The sequence below is a fragment of the Pleurodeles waltl genome, chromosome 11, assembly GCF_031143425.1.
Source record: "Pleurodeles waltl isolate 20211129_DDA chromosome 11, aPleWal1.hap1.20221129, whole genome shotgun sequence".
Classification (NCBI taxonomy): domain Eukaryota; kingdom Metazoa; phylum Chordata; class Amphibia; order Caudata; family Salamandridae; genus Pleurodeles; species Pleurodeles waltl.
This window is the reverse complement of record NC_090450.1, coordinates 962,679,567-962,693,742: the sequence shown is the minus strand read 5'-3', so window position 1 is coordinate 962,693,742 and position 14,176 is coordinate 962,679,567. Positions and strand designations below refer to the sequence as shown.

General features: G+C 45.3%; 1 gene segment (V, D, J or C); it reads right to left on the bottom strand.

Moving 5' to 3' along the window:
- LOC138265175 (probable non-functional immunoglobulin lambda variable 5-48) overlaps positions 1–7,833 on the bottom strand; it is a 31,530-nt gene extending 23,697 nt beyond the window's left edge. The window contains 1 exon segment of the V gene segment in view: positions 7,752–7,833. Coding sequence covers positions 7,752–7,833 — 82 coding nt within the window.
- Between the last annotated feature and the right edge of the window lie 6,343 nt (positions 7,834–14,176).

The following is a 14,176-nucleotide window of genomic DNA, read 5'->3' as shown; positions in this document are numbered from 1 at the left end:
ACTTGTGTATTGTGGATTTTTGTTGTTTTGGTCTTGTTTTGTTTAGATAAATATTTTTCTATTTTTCTAAACCTGTGTTGTGTCATTTTGTAGTGTTTTCATTAAGTGACTGTGTGTGTTGGTACAAATACTTTACACCTAGCACTCTGAAGTTAAGCCTACCGCTCGTGCCAAGCTACCAAGGGGGTATGCAGGGGTTAGCTGAGGGTGATTCTCTTTTACCGTGACTAGAGTGAGTGTCCTTGCTTGAACAGGGGGTAACCAGACTGCCAACCAAATACCCCATTTCTAACAGTGTTCACATTAAAAATATATAATTAATTACATCCTTACCATTTACAGAATGCCAATATGAAATATTAGTTGGCTTAAGCTTTCTGAAATAAACAAGTGTCTAGAAAAAAAACAAATACACTACTTGTTCCTGATTTCTTTAATCCTCTTTAAATGTTATGCAGATGCCATAGAGGTTTCCATAAATTCCACTTTAAAGATACATTTGACATCAAGTATCATTGTTCCTGAGAACGAAAGGTTGAAAATGTTTTCTTTTCATGAGTAATATAGTTTTACTGTGTTTGCTTACATTCTATTTTGTCATCGAGGAAGGCGGGTCATGATAACATATGGAATGCGGCTTTCTAACTGAAGTGATCTGAGCGTTTGCACCTTCGAATCTCTGAAGAAGTGCTTAGCTCAGTGGATAGTGAAATATACACCTTTTTAGTCTGCTCTTAAATGAACAATTAGCATGACCAGGGCGAGCTCTAGGGTGGTGCAACCATTGCAGCTGCACCTTGTACTTACTTTGGGGTTGCCGTGTTTAGAAATAACACAGGTTTAAAAATCATCTGCCACAGAGATCCTTGTGTGTCCAGTAGTTTTCATGCAACAATAAAAAGGTCAAGATAACTTTGGTGATTTTTGTACTTGCTGGAAAGAGATCACAGTTTGTCTAGTGGCAGTTTCCACTCATGATAAAGTCATGCAGAGGATTAATATTCCTGCTGCAAAGAACATGTACCAGGGAAATCACTGAACTGTATTTTGTGTGGATAGCTCAGTAGGTTACTGCTTTTGTTACAGAGATCCTTTTGTTACTTGCAGCTCATCAGTTATACTTCTAATACAGCACTATGTCCTATGAACTCTCAAAACAGAGTTGCATGCAAATTCCAAGGTATAGGTTAGAACGTTTCATTATCCTAATTCTGCTAAAAATAGTTTGTTAGGGTTGAAATACATTCCTACTAGTAAACCCTGAGTTTGTTCTTCTCCAGACCAAACATTCTTAATAAATACTGTGTACTAGTATTGGAGACGTGTGGCTCCTACAACTTGTGATTCTCATCGTCCTATGTATATTTATTACAGAGTTATTTACACACCTATGATTCATTGGTTCTGTATAATGTGATATAAAGTGTTCTGACACCGTACACTGTACAAAGGTTTGGGTAGCACTGTAAAACAAATGAAATGCACGTGAGAGAGAGGGACTATGGAGAGATGAGGAGCACTGGTTAAGTGTGGTAGTCAAAGAACTTGTACATAAGGACATTTTGTGTGTATGTTTGGATGGAGTTGGGGGGGACAAAGTTTGCCGCAGTGGGCACCACCATCGCTAAAACTGGCCCTCAGCACAGCCATGGTTTGGATACGTTCTCTTGTGCAAAGGAAAACGGTGTACTCGTGCACGGTTGTATGATGGATTCATGCATGCCTGAACCACACATGCCTTAAGAGCGCTGTCACAACAATGACCGTGTCTTTACCACGCATACCTTTACCACACATGCCTTTACAACAAATTTAGTTGTAAAAGCATGTTTGGTAAAGGAACGTGTGGTAAATTGTCCCCCGCCCTGCCCCCTTACACCTGATACCATACTCTGCAATCCGCCCCACCTCAGCCCTTAAAATTGCCCCTTCCACCACCTGCCCGGAGCCCCACACTCCCAAGCCATGAGCCCTAAAAGTAACCCTACCCTCCCCTTAAAACTACAGCGACCCCCCATCCTGAACCCTAACACCTACCCCACCCTGTCCTAAAAACTACCCCATCCAGCCTCCCTGAAGCCTAAAACCTACTCCACCCTGTCCTAGAAACTACCCCGAACTCCCTGCCTTGAACCCTAAAACCTACCCCATCCTGTCCTAAAATCTACCCCGGCCCCTCTGTCCCTGTCCTTAACCCTAAAACCTATCCCGCTTTGTCCTAAAAACTACTCAACCTCCCTCGCCCATGCACTGAATCCTAAAACCTACCCCTCCCTTTACTAAAAACTACCCAATCCCCTCCCCCCTCCCCCCACCCTGAACCCTAAAACCTACACCTTTATGTCCTAAAAACTACCCCGACCCACCTGCCTTGAACCCTAACACCTACCCCACTCTATCCTAAAAACTACCCCAAAACCCTGCACATGCCCTGAACCCTAAAACCTACCCTGCCTTGTTCTAAAATTTACTCCGAGCCCTCACCCCCACCCCCACCTGAACCCTAAAACCTACCCCACCCTGTCCTAAAAACTACCCTGACTCCCCCTGCCCTGAACCCTAAAACCTACTCCACCCTTTCCTAAAAAGTACCCCGACACCCCGGCCCCCGTCCTGAACCCTAAAACGTATCCCGCCTTGTCCTAAGAACTACCCTGACTCCTCCACCCCTGCCCTGAACCCTAAAACCTGTTCTCCCATTTGAGCTCTTTTGTTCTAAAAACTTTGAACTTGGACATGCAGTAGACACGTTAGGAATAATTATAGCTTGGAAAGTTACTTGTTAGATGGGAACAAACGATATTTCTAATTTATTAATACTGATAAATGGTTACTAGGAGAAAGACATCCAGGAAGTCCCAGGGGTTAAGAATCGTATTACTTGTATTTCAGCCAATCACTTTCCTTTCTGTTCGAGGCTGTCCGATCTGCAGGTTCCATCAGCAGAGCACAGAGCACATGGGAGCGCGACTCTGCACCAGGTCACAGAGGATGGCATCTGCCCTAACTCAGCAGTTTGATGCTTTTATTACTGTAGTTTCCACATAGCTGAAGGGTGCTTTGTGAGCACACAGCACATCTCTGCCATCTAGCGGCCAATTGAAGTAGCATTTACATCAGTGCTGAAAACAAGGGGATCCATCCAACTGAGCTGAATAACAAATTGTGACTTACATGTTACACATTGTGCTTTGCAGCAGGCACATTAACGCTCTATTCTATTTTATGATGAATCAAACCTGCATCTAGACTGCACACAGCTTTCTCTAACACGTGCATCAAGCACCAGATGTATCTTATTAATTTACACTAGAAGTTGCATGGTAAACAGTGATTTCAGAAGCAGTTTCATTAACATGTTCAATTTTTTCAAATGCAGTGTATGTGTGATGAATTAAACAAGCAAAAACAAATTTGCATCCACGTTTGTCCTTGTTGCAAAGTTTTTAAAGATAAACATGTAATATGACCATCAGACATTTCTCCTCATTATTCAACCCCCTAAGTCTCTACCCCTTTTGCTCCCATCTCCTTACCCCAATTTATGGGACTCCAGAGTTTCTTTTTCTATTTCCTGCCCTGATTACCATAAATCACAGCTGATGGCCAAAGTGATGAGACAGGATCTCTGCTCATCAGTTATACTTCTAATACAGCACTATGTCCTATGAACTCTCAAAACAGAGTTGCATGCAAATTCCAAGGTATAGGTTAGAACGTTTCATTATCCTAATTCTGCTAAAAATAGTTTGTTAGGGTTGAAATACATTCCTACTAGTAAACCCTGAGTTTGTTCTTCTCCAGACCAAACATTCTTAATAAATACTGTGTACTAGTATTGGAGACGTGTGGCTCCTACAACTTGTGATTCTCATCGTCCTATGTATATTTATTACAGAGTTATTTACACACCTATGATTCATTGGTTCTGTATAATGTGATATAAAGTGTTCTGACACCGTACACTGTACAAAGGTTTGGGTAGCACTGTAAAACAAATGAAATGCACGTGAGAGAGAGGGACTATGGAGAGATGAGGAGCACTGGTTAAGTGTGGTAGTCAAAGAACTTGTACATAAGGACATTTTGTGTGTATGTTTGGATGGAGTTGGGGGGGACAAAGTTTGCCGCAGTGGGCACCACCATCGCTAAAACTGGCCCTCAGCACAGCCATGGTTTGGATACGTTCTCTTGTGCAAAGGAAAACGGTGTACTCGTGCACGGTTGTATGATGGATTCATGCATGCCTGAACCACACATGCCTTAAGAGCGCTGTCACAACAATGACCGTGTCTTTACCACGCATACCTTTACCACACATGCCTTTACAACAAATTTAGTTGTAAAAGCATGTTTGGTAAAGGAACGTGTGGTAAATTGTCCCCCGCCCTGCCCCCTTACACCTGATACCATACTCTGCAATCCGCCCCACCTCAGCCCTTAAAATTGCCCCTTCCACCACCTGCCCGGAGCCCCACACTCCCAAGCCATGAGCCCTAAAAGTAACCCTACCCTCCCCTTAAAACTACAGCGACCCCCCATCCTGAACCCTAACAAACAAATTTGCATCCACGTTTGTCCTTGTTGCAAAGTTTTTAAAGATAAACATGTAATATGACCATCAGACATTTCTCCTCATTATTCAACCCCCTAAGTCTCTACCCCTTTTGCTCCCATCTCCTTACCCCAATTTATGGGACTCCAGAGTTTCTTTTTCTATTTCCTGCCCTGATTACCATAAATCACAGCTGATGGCCAAAGTGATGAGACAGGATCTCTGCTGTCAGCTCTGAAGTCTGCCTTAGCTGCGCCGTCCCCTCTCACCCACGGCTTCCAACCTGTGCACTGCAGACCATGGACACCAGAAGTGAGGAGTGGGCCTGGGTGTGTCCCTTAGTGCCACACTACAAGAGAGATCTAGGATGAAGACTCAATATTCTGCATTTGAAATTCAAAATCTTTAGATAATTGAAGCTGAAACTGAATGTTTACCCGGGTGTTCATCACACACCCTAACATCACGAACCACTGCTCCCTCCCATGAATTTATTGGGCTTTGTTGCAAATACATTGGAAACAAGTACGAAGGCAAAGCCCTTGATATTAAGGGCAGAAAATCAGCAATGCTTAGAAAAGTAGCATCTTTGTTTAGGCGATTCTCGAAGACCAGAAGGGGACTCTCCTTCGTTTTTTGAAAGAACTTTAGTTGCAGAGAAGGTCACAGTATTCTGAGATGCAGAAGATCTTCACCTGCAGACTAAGGTTATGTAATGTATGTATGTATTCTCGCTTGCAAACTTTGATGATTTTTCAAATTTTTGCCATTGCAGAGTTTCCCATTTGCCTTTCTTTTTGCCTATGAAAATCTTAGGGTCTGATATAGCTCTCGGTGGAGAGGGTTACTCTGTCACAAACGTGACTGATATCCTATCTGCCGAATTACGATCCCATTACTGGCCTGATTATCATCATTGTGGATGGAATACTCCATCACAAAGGTGACAAATATGCTGTCTGCCGTATTACAATCTCCATAGGATATAATGGGATTGTAATACGGCAATCCGGATATGTATCATATTTGTGATGCAGTAACCCCGTCCGCCAAGATTGTAATCAGGCCCTATATTGTATGAGGATCGTAATATGGTGGACGGGATACCTGTCACTCTTGTGGTGGTGTATTCTGTCTGCCGAGATCTACATCAGGCCTTTAATTTGCTTAGTGAGATGCCGTCACTGTAATCAGAACCAGCAAACTAGAAAACATATGTAAATCCTCTGAAAGATTACCTTTTGCAAAGTTATTCCATGCACAATGGTAATGTAGTGGAGAAAAACACTAAGGGGCTTGGAGGATTGTATATATAGCCGAAGGCATGCTAGCTCTCTGGAGCACAGAAAACTTCACTTAACCTTCTCCTCTCCAGAAAGAGGATTGCCTTCAAATTGAAGGATTTACATAGTGTTGGTGGGAGTCATTTTGCAAAAAAGAGATTCCCCTGGAAAGATAGAAGCACTCTTGAAAAACTGAAATGTCAGTCAACTGTAATGTCTTTGCAGCACATTGGCATTTTAAATCCATAAATGTCCCTTAATTGTAGAGAGATTTTTCATGTGTGTCAATGTCATTGAGGAGTTTTGCTACCAGGTACCTCCATGCTTTGTATGGAAAACCCAGATAGGGAACATTTGCATCAGGAGACCTTCCTTAATGTTAGGGGAGGGCAGCTGATGCAGTGAAGATGGAAGCCCTGTGTCACGTGGGCCAACGCCAATGATCTTGCTCTGGCTGAGGGTCCCCCACTGCACAGTCATGTGTCCCCCACATCTGTTATGTTATGTTATGTTAACTCAGGTTGTTAAGCGTGAACAGCTACCCAAGCAATGGGTATGAAGGCGCTGATAGACAAAGCAAGTAAAACTCAGTTTTCTAAAGCTGTTCACCACAACTTATACAAAGAAATATTTTTTTAGTTGCTTCTTAAAGCTCAGTAGGTTACTGTTCGATCTGAGCTTAACCAGGAGAGTATTCCACAGTTTATCAGCACGGTGTGCAAATGAACAACCCCCCTCCCTCTTTCCCTCTTGTTTCTAGGGACATCAAGAAGGGAGAGATCATTGAATCTTTATGCTCTCGGCGCTAGCTGTGGAGTAATAAGATTCTGCAGAGTGTGTGTGCCTGCTGAATATTTCAGCCTGTGAAAAATATACAAAGCTTTGAGTCCAATTCTTCTTTCAATCGTTAACCAGTGTAATTCATCTAGTGCCTGTTGGTCAGACTTTTTTTCGTCACCACTAATAATGCTTGTGTTGCTGCGTTTTGAATAACCTGCAACTTTTTTGTGATATACGCTGGGCTATCCAAATACAAGAGGTTTCCATAGTCCAGGCATGACTGGATAAGGCTTTGGGCCACCAGGCTCCTGCACTCTAGAGGGAGCAAACTGAGGATGTTCCTAAGGGATCTGAAAGCTCCTATTTGTTACAAAACATGTGAACCATTTTAAGGCTCCCCCTGAGATCTCAATTGCTTTCAGTATTTCGCTCCGGACTGTGTGTGACACAATCTCAAAACCAGGCACCTGGCCCAACTCCAGTGAAGAATGATACAAAGCAGTAGAGTGGAAATAACAACATGTCTACCTTGTAACAAGATGCTCAATGGAGCGCGATTTAGAGGGGACCCTGATTTTATTGCCCTTGCTGTTTCTACAATATCAGATCTGCTCACTTTTGGGAATGAAGAGAGCGCTACTGCTGGCTTCCTGGCAAGCTCACAGGGTTGCATTATTGCAGGGGGGTCTGTTATCCCTGCTATAGAGTCATATATCTGCCTACCTTTGCCCACAAAGCGCTCCGTGGAAGGAGAAGCACTTTTCCTCTTCACATCAGGTTTCAGAAAGGAGATAAAATTGCATACATTTCTTTAGCTGGGTGTGGGGCTTGTTTGATCTTAGTTGCGAGTCATTTAGCTAGACCCTACAGATGGGATAGTGATTTTTTTTTACTGATTTCTTAAAAAGCATTTTATTTTCCTCATCATATGAAAGTCTCCATTTTCTCTCCAATTTGTTTACATTCCTTCTTTAATTCTCTTAATTCAGACGAAAACCATCTGTCCCTTGCTCTGGTACCACCCAGTTTCCCAGCTTTTGTAGTGACCAGCGTCTCCGCTGTCACCTCTATCGATTCCCTAAATACAGGATAGGATGCGCAAACATCTCCATCGAGATTAGGGACAAGCTCACTTTGAGCTGACTGCCAGCATATGTCCAACTTCGCCCTTTGCCTTAATGGTTTTCCCCGGACTTTGGTCTTGGAAGCTGTCATTTTCGTGATGGAGAATTGTACCAACAAGTGAGTGGACCATAATGTTGGTGAGGAAGTATCAATCTTCAAGCTTGAGATGTTAAAAAATATAGGGTTCAAAAGATGGCCTTTGCTGTGAGTAGGATGGTCCACCAACTGTATGAGCTACAATGCCATTACAGCTTGTGTCAGATCTTTGGCTAAAGTACTTGAACAGTCATCAAAATGAATGTTTAAGTCCCCTAGCAGCGTGAAGTTGGCCACATCCAGACTATGCACCGCTACAATATCGGGAAAATCTTGAACAGATTTTACTGTAGGCCCTGGAGGTCGATATATATAAGCATACCAGAGAATGTGAAAGTGTAAGAAGATTTTAACAAAAACATTAGGCCTTTACAGCCTGTAACATATACATAGTATGACTTGCAATGAAAATATGCGTTAAAAATAATGGCTACCCCGCCCCCCCTTTCTTCCCTAGCCAGTTGTTTCTTGGAATTGCATAACCCGGCAGCAAAGCTACAGCAATATCTGGCCAGCTCTCCTCTCGCAGCCAAGTTTCGGTTAAGAAAAGCACATCCGGGTTCCGTTCTTCTAGTAAGGTGAATATCTCCCACTTGTATTTAGGGAGCGACCTACAACTTATAAGGAGGATGTACCATTCCTGTAAGGGCTGTTTAATGATAAAAAGAAGCGGGGAATTCCCCACACTAATAGCCTCATGGAGTCCATTATTAAAGCTGCAATCAAATAGGTGGCTACAATGCGGGAACTTGCTTGGAAGGGCGGCTACGTCCATGGAGTGCAGGCAAGCTTCCATAGGTACCAACCCGAAGTTCTTAAGTTCCTCAGCTGTATACCATATCGTGCCCCTTATAGGGGTACCAGGGTTTCTGGCCCTGGACGGCCATGGAAGGACGCATACAGGCTTGCCTATGGCATGCCTCCGGTGCCCCGGAAGCCTCATTATATAGTGGTGATCAAATTAAAAGTGAGTAAGAAAAGCTGAACCGCCAACCAAGAAGGCGTCCGTTGATGAGCTTTTGGGCGAACTGATTCTTAACACGGCGAGGGGAGACTGTCTCCAACTCGCCCTTGAGCATAATGCTGATACCCAATAACCCAGTAAAGCCACCTATAAATGTCCCACCAGCACGGAGATATGCTCTTTGTTAAAAAATTAAGCTGCATATTGTGCAGCAGCATTTAGATCTAATGTTCCATGTACAATTACAATAAAAACAGTTTTTAAAACCAGTTAAAAGATTTCAGCAACCTTTTCGTAGATTTAGTACTCCTATCTACACAGGAGAGCTGCAAGTCAGGCAGACTGAAAGTCCTGCTGTAAATTGAAAGGGCTTCCAAAACACCAGACCCTGAGAGCCATATTTACAACCTCCTTGTGCCTCTTTGCATCACATTGTCTCTTTTTTATGCTAATGTGGCGTTAGGAAGCATTTTCGTTACTCTATCTTTACAAAGTGGCGCAATGCAAGCGTTGCACCACTTTGTAACCCCTGGCACCACATTATGCCTGCGCCAGGCATAATGTATGCAAGGGGGGCATTCCCTCATTCGGAGGCTCAGAAATATGGTGCAATGAAATCTACAAAATTTCACTGCGCCATTTTTAGCATCATTTTTAATGGCTTCCTTAGGCAGGCTTTAAAGTGATGCTCCTATTGTATTTAATGGGCCTCCCTTGAAATGGTGGATTAACGCCATAATTTTTGGCACTAATCTACCAAAGTGCCACAGTAGCTTCAACATTTTTGAAGCTATTACCCTAACATGGGTCTTGGGGTGCTGTATTGTAAATACGGCACACACATGGTGTCGTTAGGAGGCCGAAATGGGGCGCAAAAAAAGTGGTGCATCATCTATTACATGCCACTTTCTTGTAAATATGCCCCAAAATGCCTCCCTATTTGCTTCCACAAAGTGTGCCTAGTGCTGGGTCATTCTAACAATCTTAACTTCGATTAAGCACATTTTATGATCTTTACACAATTACAGTTAAGTCAATACATTTCTAATTTTGCAATGTTTGAATCAATCCATGAATCTTTACAAAGGCTGAAAAAAGACTTCAAAGTGTCAATATTTTCAACCACTCCCCAAGTTACATCCACTATAGCTGTATTCTCCCCTTCTTTGGGGCACATGATCAAGTGGAATAAAAGTGAGGTTCTCCCATAAACGTTTCTTATGGGGAGGGATTCCGTTCAAACATATACATTCATCTGAGTCCCTAGGAACCCTTGATCTTTAGAGATTTAACAAATTCTTGTCAATGGAGGTTAATGGTGTATAGTGCATTATAAAAGTAGATGCTGCTGCTCAGGCAGTGGCGGTTCTCCAAAGAATCACCCCCCCTGCAGGGTCTGCCCTTTCAAGACCCCATCTCCTTTATACCATCACAGGGGGAACATGATTCAAATGCTGATAGGTCTACAAGAGAGAGCGGATGTTGTAAACCCTCGGGTGCCCAGGAAGAGGTGGTCTCGTCCTCAGCCAAGGCCTCAGGTGCCAGTGATGTAACCACCTCGTCCTGGTACCGGCCCTTGGGGGAAGCGCTAAGGCTCCCCGAGGGCCTTATACCCCCCTCCCATGGGCAGGGTTGGAAGGGAAATTGCTCCCCTTCCACCCCGACTGCCCCCACCCCTCCAGTGACGTCTGATGACGTTAGCACACAATCACACACTGAACTCATCAGAGGCCCCCCACATCGTGCTGGAAGCTCAGCTTCCAGCATGATTGGAAGAGAAATGCTTTGCATTTCTCTTCCGATCCTGGGTGTGGGGGCAGGCAGAGGCATCAAAGGAAAGGAAAAGCTTTTCCTTTCCTTTGATGCCTCCTTGAGCATTTTTGCAGCCCGATCCTGAAGAGACTGTGCTGCGGAAATGCCCACTAACACCAGGGGTGTTTTTTTTTTTTTTTTTCCATTTTTATTTATGCATAAGGGGAGCGGCCCCTCTGGTAAGGGCCGCTCCCCAGGGGTTAATTTATTACTAGGCCTTTTCTGCCCCCCCCTGGGGGAAGACTACCCTATTTTAATTAGGCCGATCTGCCCTGAGGGGGGCAAAACCCACTAGACACCAGGGATAACTTTTCTTTCCATGTATTACTTGTGGGGAGCGACCCCTTAGGCAAGGGTCGCTCCCTGGGGGTATGGATTGATTTTAGGCCATTTCCGCCCACCTTAAGGTCAGATCGGCCTATTTTTCTTAGACCAATCTGCCCCCAAGGGGGGCAGAAACCACTAGACACCAGGGATTTTTTTTTGTGTCAATTTCACCCAAGTGGAGTAACCCCTTAGGCAAGGGTCACTCCCCTGCGGTGCAAATTTATTTTAGGCAATTTCTGCACCCCTTGGGGGCAGATCAGCCCATCTCTATTAGGCCGAGGAAGAAACCACCTAGTCACCAGGGATTGGTGTGTGTTTTTTTTGGGGGGGCAGCTCCTTGGGCAAGGGTCGCGCCCCATGGAAGCACATTACTGTTGCCCATTTCTGCCCCCTTTGGGGGCAAATCGGGCTATGTTTGAAAGGCCCATCTGTCCCCGGGGGGGCAGAAAGCCCACCACAGCAGAGACCAGAGAAGATTTTATTTTAAAAAAGAGGGTGGTGGTACGCCCGTACCCCCACCCAAAATAAATGGGGACACAGTTGTTCTGCTCATCGGTGGGCAGATGGGGCAATTACCCCCCGATCCATCCCCTGGGGTGGCAGAAAGCCTACTAGATGCCAGGGAATTTAACAAAAATAGTGGGGTGGAGTCTACCAACCAGTATGGGCCTGGTTATGCCCCCACCCCAACTGAAGGGGGTAACAGTCAGTTCAGCTCTTCCCACGTACACTGAAACATCTTATCCCATAGCAAGCAAGAGGACATTTGATTATTTTGGGTTTTGGTTTTACATTTGGACCATGAAAGCTTGTCTAACTCTGAAAATCGTCCCACTTGGAATGGTGAGAGCTGTATTTCTTGGACTTTGGGACGCTGCCATGTAAAAAATCTATGAGACCTAGACACATTAAAACTAAACATCTGGGTGAGTCCAGGGTGGTGTGCTTCACATGCACCCTGCACCATTGTCTTACCCACAATGCCATGCAAACCTCCAACTCTGCTTGAAATCACACATTTTTACAAATTTTGGTGATGGAACTTTCCGGAATCTGCAGGAATCCACAAAATTCCTACCACCCAGCATTGTTGCATATACTGATAAAAATTCTGCCCCACTTGTCAGCCTAAAAACGTTTTCTTTTCAAACTGCCCTCTTAGACCCGCCTTGGTTAATTTTTTACATGTTTTTGACTGTTCCCTGTCGCAGACACTTGGCCCACCCACACAAGTGAGGTATCATTTTTACTGGGAGAGTGAGGGGAACGTTGGGTGGTAGGAAATTTGTTACCATGTGGTGATCTCACACAGAAATATAGGAAAAATTTGATTTTTTAGCTACATTTTAGGTTTGCTGAGGATTCTGGGTAAGAAAACACTAGGAGATCCACGCAAGTCAAACCTCACTGGACTCCCTCGGGTGTCTAGTTTTCAGAAATGTTTGGGTTTGGTATGTTTCCCTAGATGGATGCTGAGCCCAGGACCAAAAACGCAGGTGCCCCCCACAAAAACATGTAGTTTTGTATTTGATCATTTTGATGAGACCACATAGTGTTTTGGGGCATTTTCTATCGTGGGCACTAGGCCTACCCACACAAGTGAGGTACCATTTTTATTGGGCGACCTGGGGGAATGCTGGGTATAAGGAAGTTTGTGGCTCCCCTCAGATTCAAGAACTTTGCAGCACCGAAATGTGAGAAAAAAGTGTTTTTTTTTTTTGCGAAATTGTGAGGTTTACTAAGGATTCTGGGTAACAGAACCTGGTGAGAGCGCCACAAGTTACCCCATACTGAGTCCCCTTGGTGTCTAGTATTCAGAAATGTCCATGTTTTCTAGGTTTTTCTAGGTGCCTGATGAGCTAGAGGCCAAAATCCACAGCGAGGAAGGGGGCGTGACCAGACGCCGATGGCGGAAGTCTCTTCGTGAGGCTCCCGCCTAAAATCCCCCACCCGGTACATCCTGAGTTACAGAGGACCCCCCAACCCCTGCACGCACGTAGCTAAAGGTGCAGGGAAGATACAGGACCAGTTGTGGGACGATTGGCCCACGCGGGGCTCCGTGATCAGGTCCGGGCGCCGCATGGTTGGGAACCGCGAGAAAACCAAGATGGCGGCTGCAACCAAAGAGACGGGGCCGGCGGCCCCCGACCATGGAGGATACAGTCAGGGACCGCCTGACACCCAGCAACACTGCTGAAAACAACACGGGTGCAGCAGATGGTAACATTGGCCCAGATCGAGCAGAGTCAGGAGGCCCGGCAGCGCCTGGAGGTTAAGGGGAGCCAGTGAGCGGAAGTAGGCAGCAAAGCAGAGGGCTTGGAGCAAGGAAATCCCTGAAGGAGCAGTAATCGCCCCTTCTGAGTCGGGGGTCGCAACGGGGAGTGCCGAGAGGCCAGGGGGCAGTGAAACCTGACCGCCCTTGACAACAGCGCCGCCCAGTAGAGGTGCAGCAACTACGCAGCAATAAATAGGAGGCCCATCCAAACAACCCAAAACTGTGAGTACTACGGGAGACGCCGGGGATTGGGTGGAACCCTGAGGAGTGTACCGCTGGGGCTTGTCCCTGATTAGATTACAGAAAAGAAGTCTTGCATGGAGGGAGGAGATACCCCTTAAATCACTGCCATCCCAGAACATGAGAGGGATTTGCTGATAAAGGGAGAAGGCACAAGGGGCACCTCGACTTGAAGAAGGGGGTAGCTCAGAACACAGACTACACCCCCCCACCTTCGGGAGACAAACTCCCCAACAGGGACAAGGACTTATGGTGCACCAGATTTATGAACGCGGCAAAGGTTGAGGGGCCCGAAAGGTCCCCCACATTTCCCCAGGACCAGGGCTACAGAGCAACTGTTTGAGAGGTGAATCAAGCGGGTACCCCCTGCGACCAGGAGGAGATGGTAGGAGTGGTGCTTCAGAAGATGGGTAAGACTGGTCGGAAAAAGGATGCATAACAGAAAGACGGGGCATCTGCAGAAGCGATGGTAGGCCCGGGGGGAAGCAAGAATACCCTTCCTGAAGAAAAGAACGGAGACCCTACTCTTCAAGATGTGCTGCAGGCCATAATTGCCTCCCGCGAAGCCCTGGAGGGGAAAATTTATGCCCTGGCCACAGACTTCACAGTACTTAGGGATGACCACCGCTGCCTGGCCGAAAAGGTAGCCACTACAGACAAGCAAATTAAGGAACTTGTGCCAGAGGTTAGGGATACAACTAAAATCACGTAACAGATGG